This window comes from Natrix helvetica (genome assembly GCF_964273705.1).
Source record: "Natrix helvetica genome assembly, chromosome: 2".
Lineage (NCBI taxonomy): Eukaryota > Metazoa > Chordata > Lepidosauria > Squamata > Natricidae > Natrix > Natrix helvetica.
This window is the reverse complement of record NC_138552.1, coordinates 225,442,939-225,457,891: the sequence shown is the minus strand read 5'-3', so window position 1 is coordinate 225,457,891 and position 14,953 is coordinate 225,442,939. Positions and strand designations below refer to the sequence as shown.

The window sequence follows — 14,953 nt, the reverse complement described above, 5'->3', positions numbered from 1 at the left end:
CACCTCTCAAGAGAAAGGACTTGGAAGATAGGGAGCAAATAAACGAACTAAAATGAAGCGTCTCTGGCTTCTTACAACATATCGGGGGCGAGGGAAGCCTCGTGTTTGCCTAAGAATATGTATAGGAGAACCGTAACCTCGACTGTAGATCGAATTGGTTAGTTAAGGAAGAGCGCTTTTAGTGAGCTGCCAGGACTTGTGTGAGGAGGAGAGACTGAGAACGGGGAGAAGGCTAAGGCAATGCGGCTCGTGCTTTCAGGATGCGCTGTATTGCAAACCGCGCGCTTCGGCGTGCGGTGCGAACGCTCCGTTGGTTTCCCTAGGAGCAAGAGCAGCTCAAGGGGCTGGCCTGTTCGCTTGGCCCGGCAGAATGAGCGAGTCTGTGCCCTTTTATCCCGAAGTAAGTCTTGTGGAGCTCCATGCTCTTCGGTGCCAAATAAATCTGCCCGTTTGCAACTTTAAAAGCAAGTTGGAGTTCCCGTGAAGTCAAGCTGGGCCTTGCAGGTTTGCTTTGCACCTCCTGCAGTACCTGCACCTCAAACTAAAGGAGTCTGTCTTTGAATCGGTAAAGCTATCAGCCAAGTCCCAAGCCTGCTTTTTTTTTAGTGTTAGACAATAGCTGGTAGGTGCTTCTATCTATAGTGGCCGCTGGTTCTCTTTAAGACAGGGGTGTCCAAACTTGGGAACTTTAAGACTTGTGGACTTCAACTCCCAGAATTCCCCAGCCCGCCATGCTGGCTGGGGAATTCTGGGAGTTGAAGTCCACAAGTCTTAAAGTTCCCAAGTTTGGACACCCCTGCTTTAAGATAATCAAATAAGATAACATTTATTGTCACTTTTTATTATTACCACTTTTTCTGCTTACACACTGGCACACATTAAAAATGAAATTCTGATCCACACTCTCAAAAGAATGTGTGTGTGTGCATACACACATATGTACACACACACACACTCCATACACATACATGTCTTATAGATGTGCTGTACATATACACATATATTAATCACAGTCCATTTTGAATACATAGTGGAAAAATAGTGCTTTGTAATATATGTATTTAATATGATGGATATCTTTCTGTAATCATGATTAAAATTGGCCTTTCCCTTGCCATTACTCATTACTATATACGGCTGGGCTGGTTTTATCCTGTAAAGGCTTGGCTCCTGGAACAGAAGCTATAAGGAACTGCTATGATAGTATGCATAGAGTGTAAAATAAATTCTGCAGTTGTGTACTTGTACCTCTCCTCAGAGATGCCCATGCTCCCAGATATCTCCAGGAACCTCTCTTTCATGTATGATTTACTGCTCTGTTGCACTTATATTGAGAAGGGATACTTAGGATCTGCCTTTTAGGAAGTCCTTGGTGGGAATCCTATGGCAGTGATTTTCAGTTGTAACCCTCTTCCTTTTAATAATCTCTACTTGCAATTCAGGAAGGTCTTGAAAAGAACATTGTTCCACAAACTTTTAATGTCTACGGCAGAGTGGTTTTAAATCACTAGTAAGAAGGCTTGATTTAAATCAACTCGATTTAAACCATAATTTTAAAAGAGCGACTGTCATCTGCCCTGCAGCAGCTCCTCCTCTGACCCGCTGTTGACTCACTGACAGTCCCATTCACTTTAATGGGTTGGCTGGTGATGCAGCAATGACACAACAAGATGAGGGACGTGGTTATAAACACACCGAAAGTAATAATGAAATTATATCTAGACTATACATTATAATATATAAGCTGATTGAAAATTTTTCTATAGAACTAATATGCTGATTTTATACGATTTTGTATTAATGTTTTATACATAGATGTATCTTATGAGTTTGGAGGGAGGGGGCGTCTGCCATACTTGCAACTGCCAAAATTTGTATACCATTCCACCTACCCTTTTCCTTATAAATGTTTTTAAAAAACCAATAAAATTTTCTGGAAAAAAAAAAAAAAGATGAGGGACGTGGTAGGCAGCAGGTGAGCGGTTGCCCGCTAACAGGCGCTGCCATGATGGATCTGAAATGACAGGTGCTCTTTAATATTATATTTATAAGCTGCTTAGAAGGTTTCACTTTTATTTTTACTGCTACTCACACTTAGAGCCGGTGGTACAGATGCATTTCTCTTCAAACAACCATACAGTTTGCAGTATACATAGATGTGCAAAACAATGGGCTAATGGAATATTCCTGAACTTTGTTTTATGATTTATCTCATGGTTACTTTGAAATTGTGTCAATGCATCAATGCAGAGCATGTTATCTCAGCTTGCGGTGCTTGGATTCATTGAATGAGTTTACCAAAAATGTAAATATTGCAGAATATACAACCTGATGCTACATAACTAAGCTCCATTTCATGCTGAATAAACTAAATTATTAGCGTATCTTAAATACAAAATTATGTTTAGATAGATTTTTTTACTCCAAAAGCATTTTATTAAAATAAATTTGATAAAAATAAAAAGGATCCGATTTAAAATTCAACAATTTTTATTTTTACCCTGATCTAGGGAGATTCTCAGTCATCCATGTTATGGTTGTTCCAAAGGTGCTTTTTCAAGAGGCAAGTGGACTTTCTAGTTTTTCTTTGAAGACCTTTCGCTTCTCATCCAAGAGCTGAAGAAGCTTCTTGGATGAGAAGTGAAACACCTTCACAAAAAAAAAAACCCAGAAAGTCCAATTACCTCTTGAAAAAGCACCCTTGGGACAAACTTTTAATATTTACAGTAATTATATCTATTACCAACGTGTGGTAGGATGTCAATAGCTGGCTGTTTAGCTTTATTCGATTTTATTAGATGTATATACTCATTTTTTCCTGCAAGCTCAATGCTGTGCAGTTGTATCTTCATAATAACTTTGAGATGGACTAGCCTGAAGAATTAGCAGTCAGCCTGAGGAATGTAGTCAGCCTGGTGATGGAAGCCATCTACAAAAAATTCATTCAGGTGCTCAAAATCTACAATTTTGAAATCAGTAAAGAAAACAATGAGGATGTCAACTTATTTAGATTAGATGTTTTGGATGGTAGCTTTTGATACGTTTGTTATTGTAGCAATAATAACAATAGCAGAAATAGCACATATTTATTAAAATAAGCCAGAAGCTAATGAAATTTTACAATAGAAGGAGGCAATTTTAAGAGAACTGATCAATTGCCTGAATGTTGCACAAAATTAAATTACTTAAATGCTAGCTTAGTCCCTGTAAAGTTTCAACTTTTCTAAATGCCATTTGAATAACGCGCGAAAATGAATAGTTGGAAAAAGTATTTCACATATTAAAACTGATTATTTGAGGATATGTCATGTTTCTTTTTGTGCAGGTTTTTCCACTGTATTGAGATGCCAGCACTTCAGTTCAGAAAATAAAGCAGCAGACAAAAGCCTCATGACTCCAATGCTGAAACATCTCATTATGAAAATAAAATCAACTGGTCCTATTACAGTTGCTGAATATATGCGGGAAGTTTTGACAAATCCACTGAAGGTATGATGACATATTAAATATATAGAAGTCAGCTTTGTGGGATTAAAACAGACAGGAAGGTGGTGCAAAGTGGTGAGGATGCAGAAAAGATTATTGGTAGTTCATGTCCTTCTCCCTAGTGGTGGAGGCAGCATCCAGACCGTGTTAACCTTCATCCAATCATATTGAGGACTGGGTCTTGTAACAAATTTTAAACTCCGCCCCTTGTTGCTAGGTAGACTCAGCTTTTGACTCAGTCCATTCGAGAGGACAGTTGCGTTATCGCTTTGATCTGTGTTAAAATCAGCATCTACACCTGTCAAAAGCTAAATTGGTGAAAATTGGTCTGCTGCACCTGCTTGGCTGAGCGGAACGACTGGGCTAAAGGTCCTTGCGACCGGGCTGTATAGTCAGAGCCTCTAAGCCCTGTCAGGGCGTGTAGGCTGACAGCTGTCAAAGGGGACTGAATTGCTGACAGGATTTGTTTTCCTTCTTACCTTCTGGGAGGAGGCTTCGTATTGTCCAAAGCAGAATATTCAGATTCAGTCACAGTTTTGTTTCATATAGCATCAAATTTATGAACTCTCAATCTTCCTCTTTCTTTTTTTTTTCTGCCATGTATTCAAGATAGATGGTAGATAGGTAGGTAGGTAGGTAGGTAGGTAGGTAGGTAGGTAGGTAGGTAGGTAGGTAGGTAGGTAGATAGATGATAGATAGATAGATAGATAGATAGATAGATAGATAGATAGATAGATAGATAGATAGATAGATGATAGATAGATGATAGATAGATAGATAGATAGATAGATAGATGATAGATAGATAGATAGATAGATAGATAGATAGATAGATAGATAGATAGATAGATAGATAGATGATAGATATCCACTGTATGTATGTGTATGTATATCCTTCTCCCAAAGGATCCCTGTTTGTCCCATATCTTCTACTCAAATAAACAGCCCTTTGTCATTTTCAACTATAAATGTTAAACAAGGGACTTTTGTTTTCTCATCTGAAATCTTACTTTTATATTGCAGCAATCTGTTATTACATCATTTCAGCTTCCTATGTACATTTGATAAATAATATTGCAAGGTGTGGAACCTTTCATGTATACTTTATTATTCTTAGAGAACTGTTACAAATTTTCTGAATTAAAGCAGACTAGCAGAAGAATATAATCAAGGATTAAGATTTTGAGTGTTGCAAATAATATTTAATTTCTTTTTTCTCTTCCCACAGGGGTACTATATGCATCAAGATATGTTTGGAGAACAGGGAGATTTTGTTACGTCACCTGAAATAAGTCAGATATTTGGAGAGGTAGCTTTAAAAAGTACAGTTGTTTTTTTCCTGTGCATGATTATCTAAGTTATAAGCATCTAACATAAAGAACAAAGCAGTAAATTAAGACTGCTTTTTTAAAAGAAATAAAAAATAATAATTTCAAAAGCTTGGTTGAACTTAACAAATAAAACTACATTTTCTTGATGCTGTAGCTGTTAATGTCATTTTTGTCATTTATAAGAATTCTGGCTAGTGACTCCTGATTATAACTATAAATGTTAAATGATAAATGATAAAGTCTGAATATACACGAATGTTCTTATATTATTTATTTCTGGGCTCCAGTGGTTTAACAGTTCTTGAGACATTGTGTTTTGTAACTGATAATTTTGTAATTAATCTAGACTTTGTTATATCTTAATACTATTGAGATAATCTACTGTTTGAATTCCTACTTAAATGTTTTGACAAGAATTGGTAATGTATTTTTTTTTTATATTCCTGTCATATTTGTGCTCTGTTTTAGAGTACTCTGAGCTCATCTAAATAAAAAAACCCTTCATGCCCTAGTATAAAGTTTACTTCTTCATCTGATACTTTTTCTGAGATCTAAATTTCACTAATGGTAAAAGAAAATAGAAAAAAATTCTACTCAAGAAAGTTTAGTAATATTGTTAGGTAGTATGTGAAAAGCATAATATTTTTAATAAATAAAATAAATAAAGGAAAATGTGGTTTTAAGCTGTGCAAATAGAGATAGTTTAGAAATCACAAGAAATAATAGTTCCACTAAATTCTGATTTGGTCATACACCATTATGTCAGTTTTAGGGTTCAGCTGCACTAAAGAAATATTTCTAGAACTTGGAAGAGAGACACAACAAGGATAATTGGGGAGCTAGAAAGAAATTTCCTCCACCAGTTGAACATTATTTCCAGTATTAGAACTGGTGATCTAGTCTGTTTCCTTGGGTGATTCCAAGGTCCATCCAATGCAGACATAAACTATTTACAACTCCCATTAATTTCAACATTATTTAAATAATTTCATTATGTGCAAAATATGTGTGTGGGGGGGGTACTTTCCCTGTGATTTTATATATTATATATACACACACATGTATCACTCAGTTTATAAATGTGTCCAGTTTTGCAGTTAAAAAAGCTTATTTTTTTTCTTCAGTTAATAGGTATTTGGTTTATTAGTGAATGGATGGCTACAGGAAAATCTCCAAAATTTCAGCTGGTGGAACTGGGCCCAGGTAGAGGTAGTCTTATAGGCGATATTTTAAGAGTAAGTAAAAACAGTCTTTTTATGTATTGTACTAGGTAGTGATAAACAAATTTGCTGAACTCATTTTCCGTGACATAGTTTTTCAAAATTAAGTTCATTTCTTTCCAGTTCTACATCAGCTTGTGATTGTTTAAGCTTGCACAAAAATATAAACATACGTTCATGCACCCACAAATTTGTATGCATTGATGAAGACTTTTCTTAATGTGCATGTTTTGTAAGTTCTTACCTTATATACATTGGTATCCTGTTGCACCGACTGGAGGGGTTGGGGGTCCGGGGCACCGTTTTGCGGTGGTTCGGCTCCTACCTTTCCGGCCGGACGCAACGTGTGTTGGCAGGGGAGCAGAGGTCGACCCTAAGCCCCCTCATCTGTGGGGTGCCACAGGGGTCGGTCCTCTCGCCGCTCCTGTTCAACACATATATGAAGCCGTTGGGTGAGATCATTCGTGGTTTTGGGGTGGGATATCATCTGTACGCTGATGATACTCAGCTGTACATTTCCTCCCCGAACCACCCCAATGAGGCCGTCGAAGTGATGTCCCGGTGCTTGGAAGCCGTACGGGTCTGGATGGATGACAACCGACTCAAGCTCAACCCCTCCAAGATGGAGTGGCTGTGGGTTCCGGCCCCCCGGTTCAACCAGTTACTTCCATCTCTGGCCATTGGGGGCGTACAACTAGCCCCCGTGGAGCGGGCGCGCAATTTGGGCATCCTCCTGGATACCCGGCTGTCCATGGATGATCATGTGACAGCCGTGGCAAGGGGGGCGTTCCACCAGGTTCGCCTGGTGCACCAATTGCGCCCCCTATTGGACCGGGATGCCTTACGCACAGTCACTCATGCGCTGGTGACATCTCGCCTCGACTACTGCAATGCTCTCTACATGGGGCTTCCCTTGAGATGCACTCGGAGACTTCAGTTGGTCCAGAATGCGGCCGCGCGGGTGATTATGGGGAGTACAAGGTACTCCCATGTGACACCTCTCCTGCGCGAGCTGCACTGGCTTCCTGTGGTCTATCGGGTGCGTTTCAAGGGTTTGATAACGATCTTCAAAGCGCTCCATGGCTCAGGACCTAGTTACTTGCGGGATCGTATCTTGCCCCATACATCCCTGCGACCAATTCGCTCACACAGAGAGGGACTTCTCCAGGTGCCGTCCACCAGACAGTGTCAGGGGGCGACGCCTAGGAGCAGAGCCTTCTCTGTGATGGGCCCAGCCCTGTGGAATGACCTCCCCCCTGATATCAGGACCACCTCTGACCTCCGCTCCTTCCGCGTAAAGCTCAAGACCTACCTCTTCCAAGTAGCTGGCCTGGCTCAACCATAGTTTTATCATATCGCTCCTGACGGGTTTTTTAATTGTGTATTTTGTATTGTAATTGAGGGATTTTAAATTGGAATTTTAATGCTATTTTATTCGTTTGTTTACCTCCTCCATGCACATGCATATGTATATGTTTATGTATTTTTTATATTTGTATATTTTTATGTGTTTTAATTGTACGCCGCCCCGAGTCCTTCTGGAGAGGGTGCAGCTAATCAAATAAAATTTGATTGATTGATTGATTGATTGATTGGATATTTTCATTTACACTAATTTACATATTTTGTGTTAATATTGGATCACAAAACAGCATTTCTAAATTGAGAAAAGAAGAAACCAAAGTAAAAGTGTCTTTCAATGTTGTCTGTTTGTTCAACTATCAACTATTTGTTTAAGCGTCAGTCTTGTGCCATAGCTATATGTTACTGGCTTGTTTTTATTTAATTCTTTTTAATGCAAAATAGCAGTAGAATTTTAGCATCTCTGAGAAATTTACAACGTAGAAGCTTTGCTTGCATATTTCCCACAACAATCTGGGTCTTCATTTTTCCAGCCTTGGAAAGATGGAAGCCTGAGTCAACCTTGAGCTCTTTCAGGATCGAACTGCAGGCTGTGGGCAGAGTTTGCCTGCAATACTGCACTTTAATCACTGTGCCACCAGAATTAATTTGTAGAAATTCCAAACTATTGTATGCTAGCTGAGACATTTATCTCAGTGATATAGAACTGGTGTGGAGTGGGACACGGAGGCTAATGTGATATTTAGCAAATGGTGCTACATTTGCAAGAATAGACAAAACTTGAAAAAAGGAAGAAGAAAAGGACAAAAAAACATTAATTAAAACCAGGTAATGAGGGCAGTAAATAAATTTGAAAAAGATTAGATTTATCCAACCAAATAAATATGTTGGATACTTCTTGTTTCCAAATCCAGCTTTAGGGGGGTGAATGAACAGACAGATAGTAGATGTAAGCTATAACAGTCATTTTCTGTGCTCATAGGTTTTTACTCAGCTGAACTCCATACTTGGTAACACTGAAATTTCTATTCATTTGGTGGAAGTCAGTCCAAAGTTAAGTGAAATGCAGGCATCAATGCTGACAAATGAGAAAGTAGAGTTGCCAGAAAGCTCCAGTGCTTACATGCATGGAATTAGTAAGACTGGAATGCCAATTTTCTGGTATAGAAACTTGAATGAAGTACCAGAAGGTAAGAACTACTTCATTTATTGCTTTTCAGTCAGTAGTTGAGACTAAGAATTATTTATTAGTCAATAGTTAAAAATTTGCAATGAAGGGAGATAATCAGTTAAGGTACATGTAACTAGGGTTCGGCTTTAATGAGCATGAAAACATTCAAAATATCCAATTAAATCTTTGAAAGAGTCAGTTTGTTTATGTGTGTAAACATAGTTTCGCGGTAGACCCTCATTTTGTATTTGAGAATTATTTCAGGAAATGTTAAGCCTGTAGCATCCTCTTGGATTTGTGTACATTTGCATTCTATCAAGTTTGTTTTATTAATGTATAGCAGTAGCACTTAGACTTATATACCACTTTACAGTGCTTTACAGCCCTCTCTAAGCGGTTTATAGAGTCAGAATATTGCCCCCAACAATCTGGGTCCTCATTTTATCCACCTCAGAAGGATGGAAGGCTGAGTCAACCTTGAGCATGGTAGGATTTGAACTGCAAATTGCAAGCAGTCAGCAGTAGCAGCCTGCAGTACTGCACTCTAAATAAATCTGTAATATGCATGTAATCAAATTAATCCAGAAGCCTTGATCCATTAAGGTTTCAAATAGGTGTCAACTCTCAGTAACCATCTAGATCAGGGGTATGGCCACAGGCCGGATGCATCACGTGCTGGCTCTGCCCCCGTCCAGTTTAGCGAAGGGAGGGAAAGTCCCAATATGTCATGTGACGCCACTGTGACACCGCGAGTTTGACCCCCCTGATCTGGATAGAAAGGTTCTCTCCAGCAGTCAAAAGTCATTGATTCTCGTTTGTCCATGCTGTTTTCTTGATAAGTAAAATAAAAGCAGATACTCCTGCAACATATATTGAAATATAATTGAGTACACTAAAATTATAAATTTTGACTCATGATTCAGCTCAAATGGATCATTCATAAAAATAGTTCCTAATAAAGATTTTGGCTGTATATTATAGAAATTAAGACATTTTTATTTTTGACAACCTTTTTCCCCCTCTACCTAGGCAATAGTTTTTATTTAGCACATGAATTTCTTGATGCTCTGCCAATTCATAAATTTCAGGTATGATCACACACTACCATAAGATTTGACTTAAAAATTGTTAAGTGTTTGCTGAGATATAGAAATAGGGACCTTATTAGTATAAATATTTTTTACCTTAAGATAGTTATTATAATAAACTCTATGGGGAATGTATTAATGTGACATTTGCAAATAAGAAAAAAGTCACATCATCGAGAACTTTTTAATTATATATTCTTTAATATATAAGAAACTGGAGTTTTTATGTAATATTAAATATATAAAATTATAACTACAATATTGACATATATTCCAAATGATTATATAATCTTGTAAGTATACTTATTACATAAGTCACAAAACATAAAAGAATAATGTAATTATCACGCTTTGTAAATTACACAGCAGATTTCATGGAACCACAGCACATGAATTTGAGAAGCCCTATGCACAATCACAAATGCAAGAGAGGGAAAGATCAAATTCATTACTACAGGTAGTCCTCCAGGCCCAGCTGTAATTGTGCCCACAATTTCGATGATAAGTCATAAAGGACAAAAAGCAGGACCACACCTAATTTTATGACATTTTGCAGTGATTGTTAAGCGAATGCTGCAGTTGTTGAGCAAGCATCTAGTCATGGGTGATGATGGCCTGTTAAATGTGTTATTACTAACAAATGCTCCAAGACTTAGAATTTAATTCTGAAATTGTAGGATTGGGTGTGCAAACTACTATTACAACTAATGTAGCTTCTGCCCTTCAGCAATTATTTGCAACAAAATTCTGAAAGAAACATCCCTACGTTGAGATAGATTTTTCCCTTTCTTGCCCGAGATTTATGTTTTAAACAAACCTAATCAGAAGTGAAAGTCAGTATACTTATCCAATGAATCCATAGTATTCTATTTTGCCTTTTCAATTAACAGAAAACAGAAAATGGGTGGCGTGAGTTGTTGGTTGATATTGATCCAGAAGCTTCTGATAAGCTGCGATTTGTCCTTGCACCATCTGCCACTCCTGCCTCAAAATCCTTCATACATGTAAATTTCTGATTATTTTAATTCTATTTCTAGGTTATATAATCTGGTGGGTTTTTCTTTTTAAATTGTACTGCAATTCTATAATGGTCCAAGATCATCATTCTTTAAAATGTATTTAGCTGAAGCAATCACAACTGTTATAATTTTTTTTCAGCTGCTGTTTTATGCATTTCTCTTGTAATATGGAAACGCTATGCCAGACAGAAGTAAATGTGCAATATTCCTTTTTTTTGTTTTTAGAAAGGCAGTAATGGTCTATTTACTTCACAGCAAAACATTAAGCTCATCACCTTGATTTAATCCAAATGTTTAATACAATTAAATTAAAATTGATGTCATATATTCTAGTCAACATATACCTCAGAGCTAACTTTTTTATATAACTTTCAGGAATATTTTACTGAGACGGTATTTATGTAATTAATTTATTGCTATATTTCTTCTAAAACTGTCTAAAAATGAAGTTCTGTTGAAACACTCCTGTTCCCTTATAAACATGATGCTTAGCAAAGAGAGTAATAATTCAAAAATCACTGTTCTTTGTACAAGATGTATATTGCAACATGGCATTATGGATCGTTTTAACAATTATAGTTCAACTTAAATTTTATATTAGGATCAAGAATCCAGAGATCATGTGGAAGTATGTCCTGATGCTGGTGTCACCATCCAGAAGCTTGCTTCTAATGTTGAAAACAATGGAGGAGCAGCACTGATTATAGATTATGGTCATGATGGAACCAAAACTGATACTTTCCGAGTAAGTTGATTCGTATAACTTCATTGTAAATTGAATATGTGGATTTCAGTTGGGTAGTAGAAAAAGGAAGAGAGACAAATTGGCAGTACTTTCTATTTCTACCTACAAATATTCAGATTATTGCACTCTATTATAAGTCATTTCTATTGAATAAAAAGTTACATCCTTTTAAAATAAAATTAGTAGATTTGGAAGGGGCCATTTATGCCATCATCTGTAAATTTGTACTTAGTACAAAACATTAGTGTAACCACAACAGATAATACCCAACTTCTTAAATTTGTCCAGTTAAAGGCAGTTAGTCATTTCTCTCTTAATTGGTTCCATGTGAAACTGCTCTTATCACTAGTTTTTGCTATTCTGGGATATAAGAGACTGTGTTGTTTTTTTCTCTATGCGCTACTTCTTCTAGTACTCAAAGAATGCCTTGTCATTACCCTATTTTTTTCATATGACTAAACATAGTTAAATCCCTCAATTTCTCCTTATGAGTTTCAGCATCCATTCTCTACCTATTGCTATTGCCTTTTGATGTACCTGTTGCAATTTGTTTGAATCTTTCATAAAACGATGCACCCAGAACTGAGGTGAAATCTAAACAATGCAAGATACAGTGGAATTAGTATTTCCCATAGTTTAGAAACTATTCTTCTGTTTGCGTTTTTGGCAGCTCTGGCACATTGCTAATTCTATTCAGTTGATCACCAGCTGAAGATGATTTTCACACATATTTTTCCTTGTCCGGATATTCCCCTTCATATACCTCTGCATTTTTTCCTGTTTCTTAAGTGCGTACTTTTGCATTTGTCTGTTAAGTTTCATTCCATTATTTTTAGCCCATTTTGCTAACCTATTCAGTTATTTTTGAATGTTAATTCTATTTTCAAGAGTCCTGGCTGTCATACTCAGTAATGTGTCAACAGTAGATTTGATAGCATTAGTTCCCCTCTTCCTGCACAGGTAGAGTACATCTCTGGGATTGAGTCTTGTGGCCTCTCATTTAATACCTGATGTTAGGGCTCTGACTGTGGAAGATTGCTAGCCCAGCATGTAACAGCTATCTTGGAAGAAAGCAGGAATGGAAAAAAATATAAACATTTGTCTCCAATAGACAGGCCTGAATGTATGGAAAAGGCTAGTTTAAAATCTCTCACTTTATAAAACAGGATTTGAAGTATGATTTGATATAAATTCTGTAGCTCTCTCTCCACATCTCCAGGACTGTCAATTGTGTTTTATGGCTGCTGTTCCAATATGCCAGTGTATATCTGCATTTCATCCATGTCTCTGAAGAACTTCCTACTCTTTTGAGCTGCTTGACACTTCACTCTTTATTAAGAACTATCAATTCGCTTCTTAGACTATGATTGTTGAGCCAAGCTTAGATTCATTTTATAGACACACCATCAAGACAGACATATTAAGCTACTGTTTAAAAATGTCAAGGATAGTTTGTCAGATATTTTGCTGAAGTCAAGATAGTATATACGACAATCACAACAAGGAATTAATAATCAGAAAACGAAGTAAGATTAGCCTGCTTTGTGGCTGCTAAATCCATAGTGGCTTCTGAATATTGTGTGTTTCCAAGTACTTAACTAGTAATCATTTGCAATTTATTTTACATTTTCCCAGGTCAATACAGGCTGTCTGGTCTGCCTTTCCATTGATGCTCTTCTTCCCTCCCTCCCCTCCAGATGAGGGTCATTTACCTCTCATCTGCTACTTCATGTTGTCCAGGATTTCTCAAATATAATTAATAATGATTTCATGAAACCATTGGCAAGTTTTAATATCCTTGTATGGAATCCACTGGCCCTAAATATTTGAAATAATTCACATTTAATAGTTCCTTTGTTTCCTCACACTCAAGCTAAATTCTATATCTTCACAATTGCCTAGGTATTTCCTTCCTTTTTAGAGAGGACATTATATTTCACTCTTTTAAAAAATCTGGAAAATAATGTATTCTTTTAAAAAGGTATGATGCAAGAATCCTGACAAATAGGGTAGCAATAATCAGGACTATCACCTTCACAAATAAAATTGACCACCCATAACCTAACAGAGCCCACAGATAAACTTCTCTTACTTATTTTCTATTTTCAGGGATTCCGTGATCATAAACTTCATGACACATTATTGTCACCAGGATCTGCAGATCTCACTGCTGATGTAGATTTCAACTACTTGCGAAGAATGGTACAGAAAAGAGTAGCCACTTTGGGACCATTAAAGCAAAAGGAATTCTTGAAAAATATGGGCATTGATGTTAGATTACAGGTAAGGGCTAATTTTGTAATTAATTTATTCATTAATAAGCTGCTTTCGCCAAGAGCTCAAAGCAATTTACATAAGGAAACCCTTTCATTTTATTTCAACCACCTCCATTATCCTGTGCCCCCAACAGGGGGCCCCAAGCCAACTGTCAGAGCCACATCTTTAGGCTCTTACGAAAAGAGAAAATTTCAGGGCTGAAGGCAGAGTGAAGCTAAGTTTCTATCTTAACCACTGTTTCTTTTGTTCAGTAAAACAAAAGAAATCAAAAATTGTTAAATCATTGCTTTTGGCTCTTGCATTTATTCAACAGACAGAACTGATATCTAAAACTACATGATATATACAGATTGGGAAGGAGAAGAGTAAATTTTAGGATGGGAAAATAATATCTTTTTTTTTTAATGTAGGTTCTACTGCAGAATGCTGATGATGCAGTCACTCGAAGTCATCTGCTTCAAAGTTATCAAATGCTCATGGATAAAATGGGAGAACGCTTTTATTTTTTTGCCCTTTTACCTCATTACAGACTTAAGCCAGATCATTCACTTTCATCACCTGTTGCTGGCTTTGGAGAACTTTTATGGAAATGAACCCCAAATCAGAATATGCATTTGGTAAACATCTAGATTTCCCTAAGGATCTATACTTAGATCTATTAGGAAGACAGTTGAGTTACCTTAACTGTGGAATATTTCAATCATGCTCTTTGGCACATGTAGCCAATATAGGGAATCATTGATAAGGTAAAATTAAAAACAAAACAATGCTGCTAAAAGGGAGTAGTTTTAGATGGAAAAAATATACAATTCTGTACTGTGAAAGGGTTTCATAATTAAAGTTTGCTCTTTAATACCCCCCCCCCCGAGAATTTCCAAATTTGTGGGATAATTTCATTGCTCTCATACACATCCTTATTCCCTTCTCAACCTAGCAATAGCTGCCTGCCAACCTGGGGCTTGCAACTTCTGCTGGATTTCCCACTGACAGCCACAGATTCAGTAAGCAACAACAACCAGGACTAAGTGATGGGGCTGTGCTTTACGACTGCATCGCTTAGCAACAAAAATTCCAGTCTCAATTTTCATAAGAGAAGGATTACCTATATAAGGATACTAGCGAGCAGGTTAGCTTCAGAAAACAGAGAGCTAGTACAAATCGAGTAACAGTGCAAGCTCCTTTTCATTTGTAAATGCAGCTCTATACTATGTTGTTGTAATAAATGGTTAATGTGTTAATATTGTTTGTAATTCAT

The 14,953-nt window shown here is 37.0% G+C and overlaps 1 protein-coding gene across 1 annotated transcript; it reads left to right on the top strand.

Annotated features, from left to right (window-relative positions):
- Positions 1-77: 77 nt before the first annotated feature.
- NDUFAF7 (NADH:ubiquinone oxidoreductase complex assembly factor 7) lies at positions 78-14,936 on the top strand. The gene is made up of 10 exons (XM_081941776.1): positions 78-400; positions 3,326-3,489; positions 4,714-4,794; positions 5,941-6,051; positions 8,381-8,588; positions 9,599-9,657; positions 10,548-10,661; positions 11,278-11,421; positions 13,531-13,704; positions 14,109-14,936. The coding sequence occupies exons 1-10, from the start codon at positions 241-243 to the stop codon at positions 14,289-14,291; spliced, it is 1,398 nt and encodes a 465-aa protein (XP_081797902.1). The 5' UTR covers positions 78-240; the 3' UTR covers positions 14,292-14,936.
- Positions 14,937-14,953: the final 17 nt, after the last annotated feature.

Coding starts and splice junctions, on each gene's coding strand:
- NDUFAF7 (XM_081941776.1), top strand. CDS start 241: ATGCGGCTCGTGCTTTCAGGATGCGCTGTATTGCAAACCGCGCGCTTC. Junction 401..3,325: donor CTGTGCCCTTTTATCCCGAA/GTAAGTCTTGTG, acceptor CTTTTTGTGCAG/GTTTTTCCACTGTATTGAGA. Junction 8,589..9,598: donor CTTGAATGAAGTACCAGAAG/GTAAGAACTACT, acceptor CCCTCTACCTAG/GCAATAGTTTTTATTTAGCA.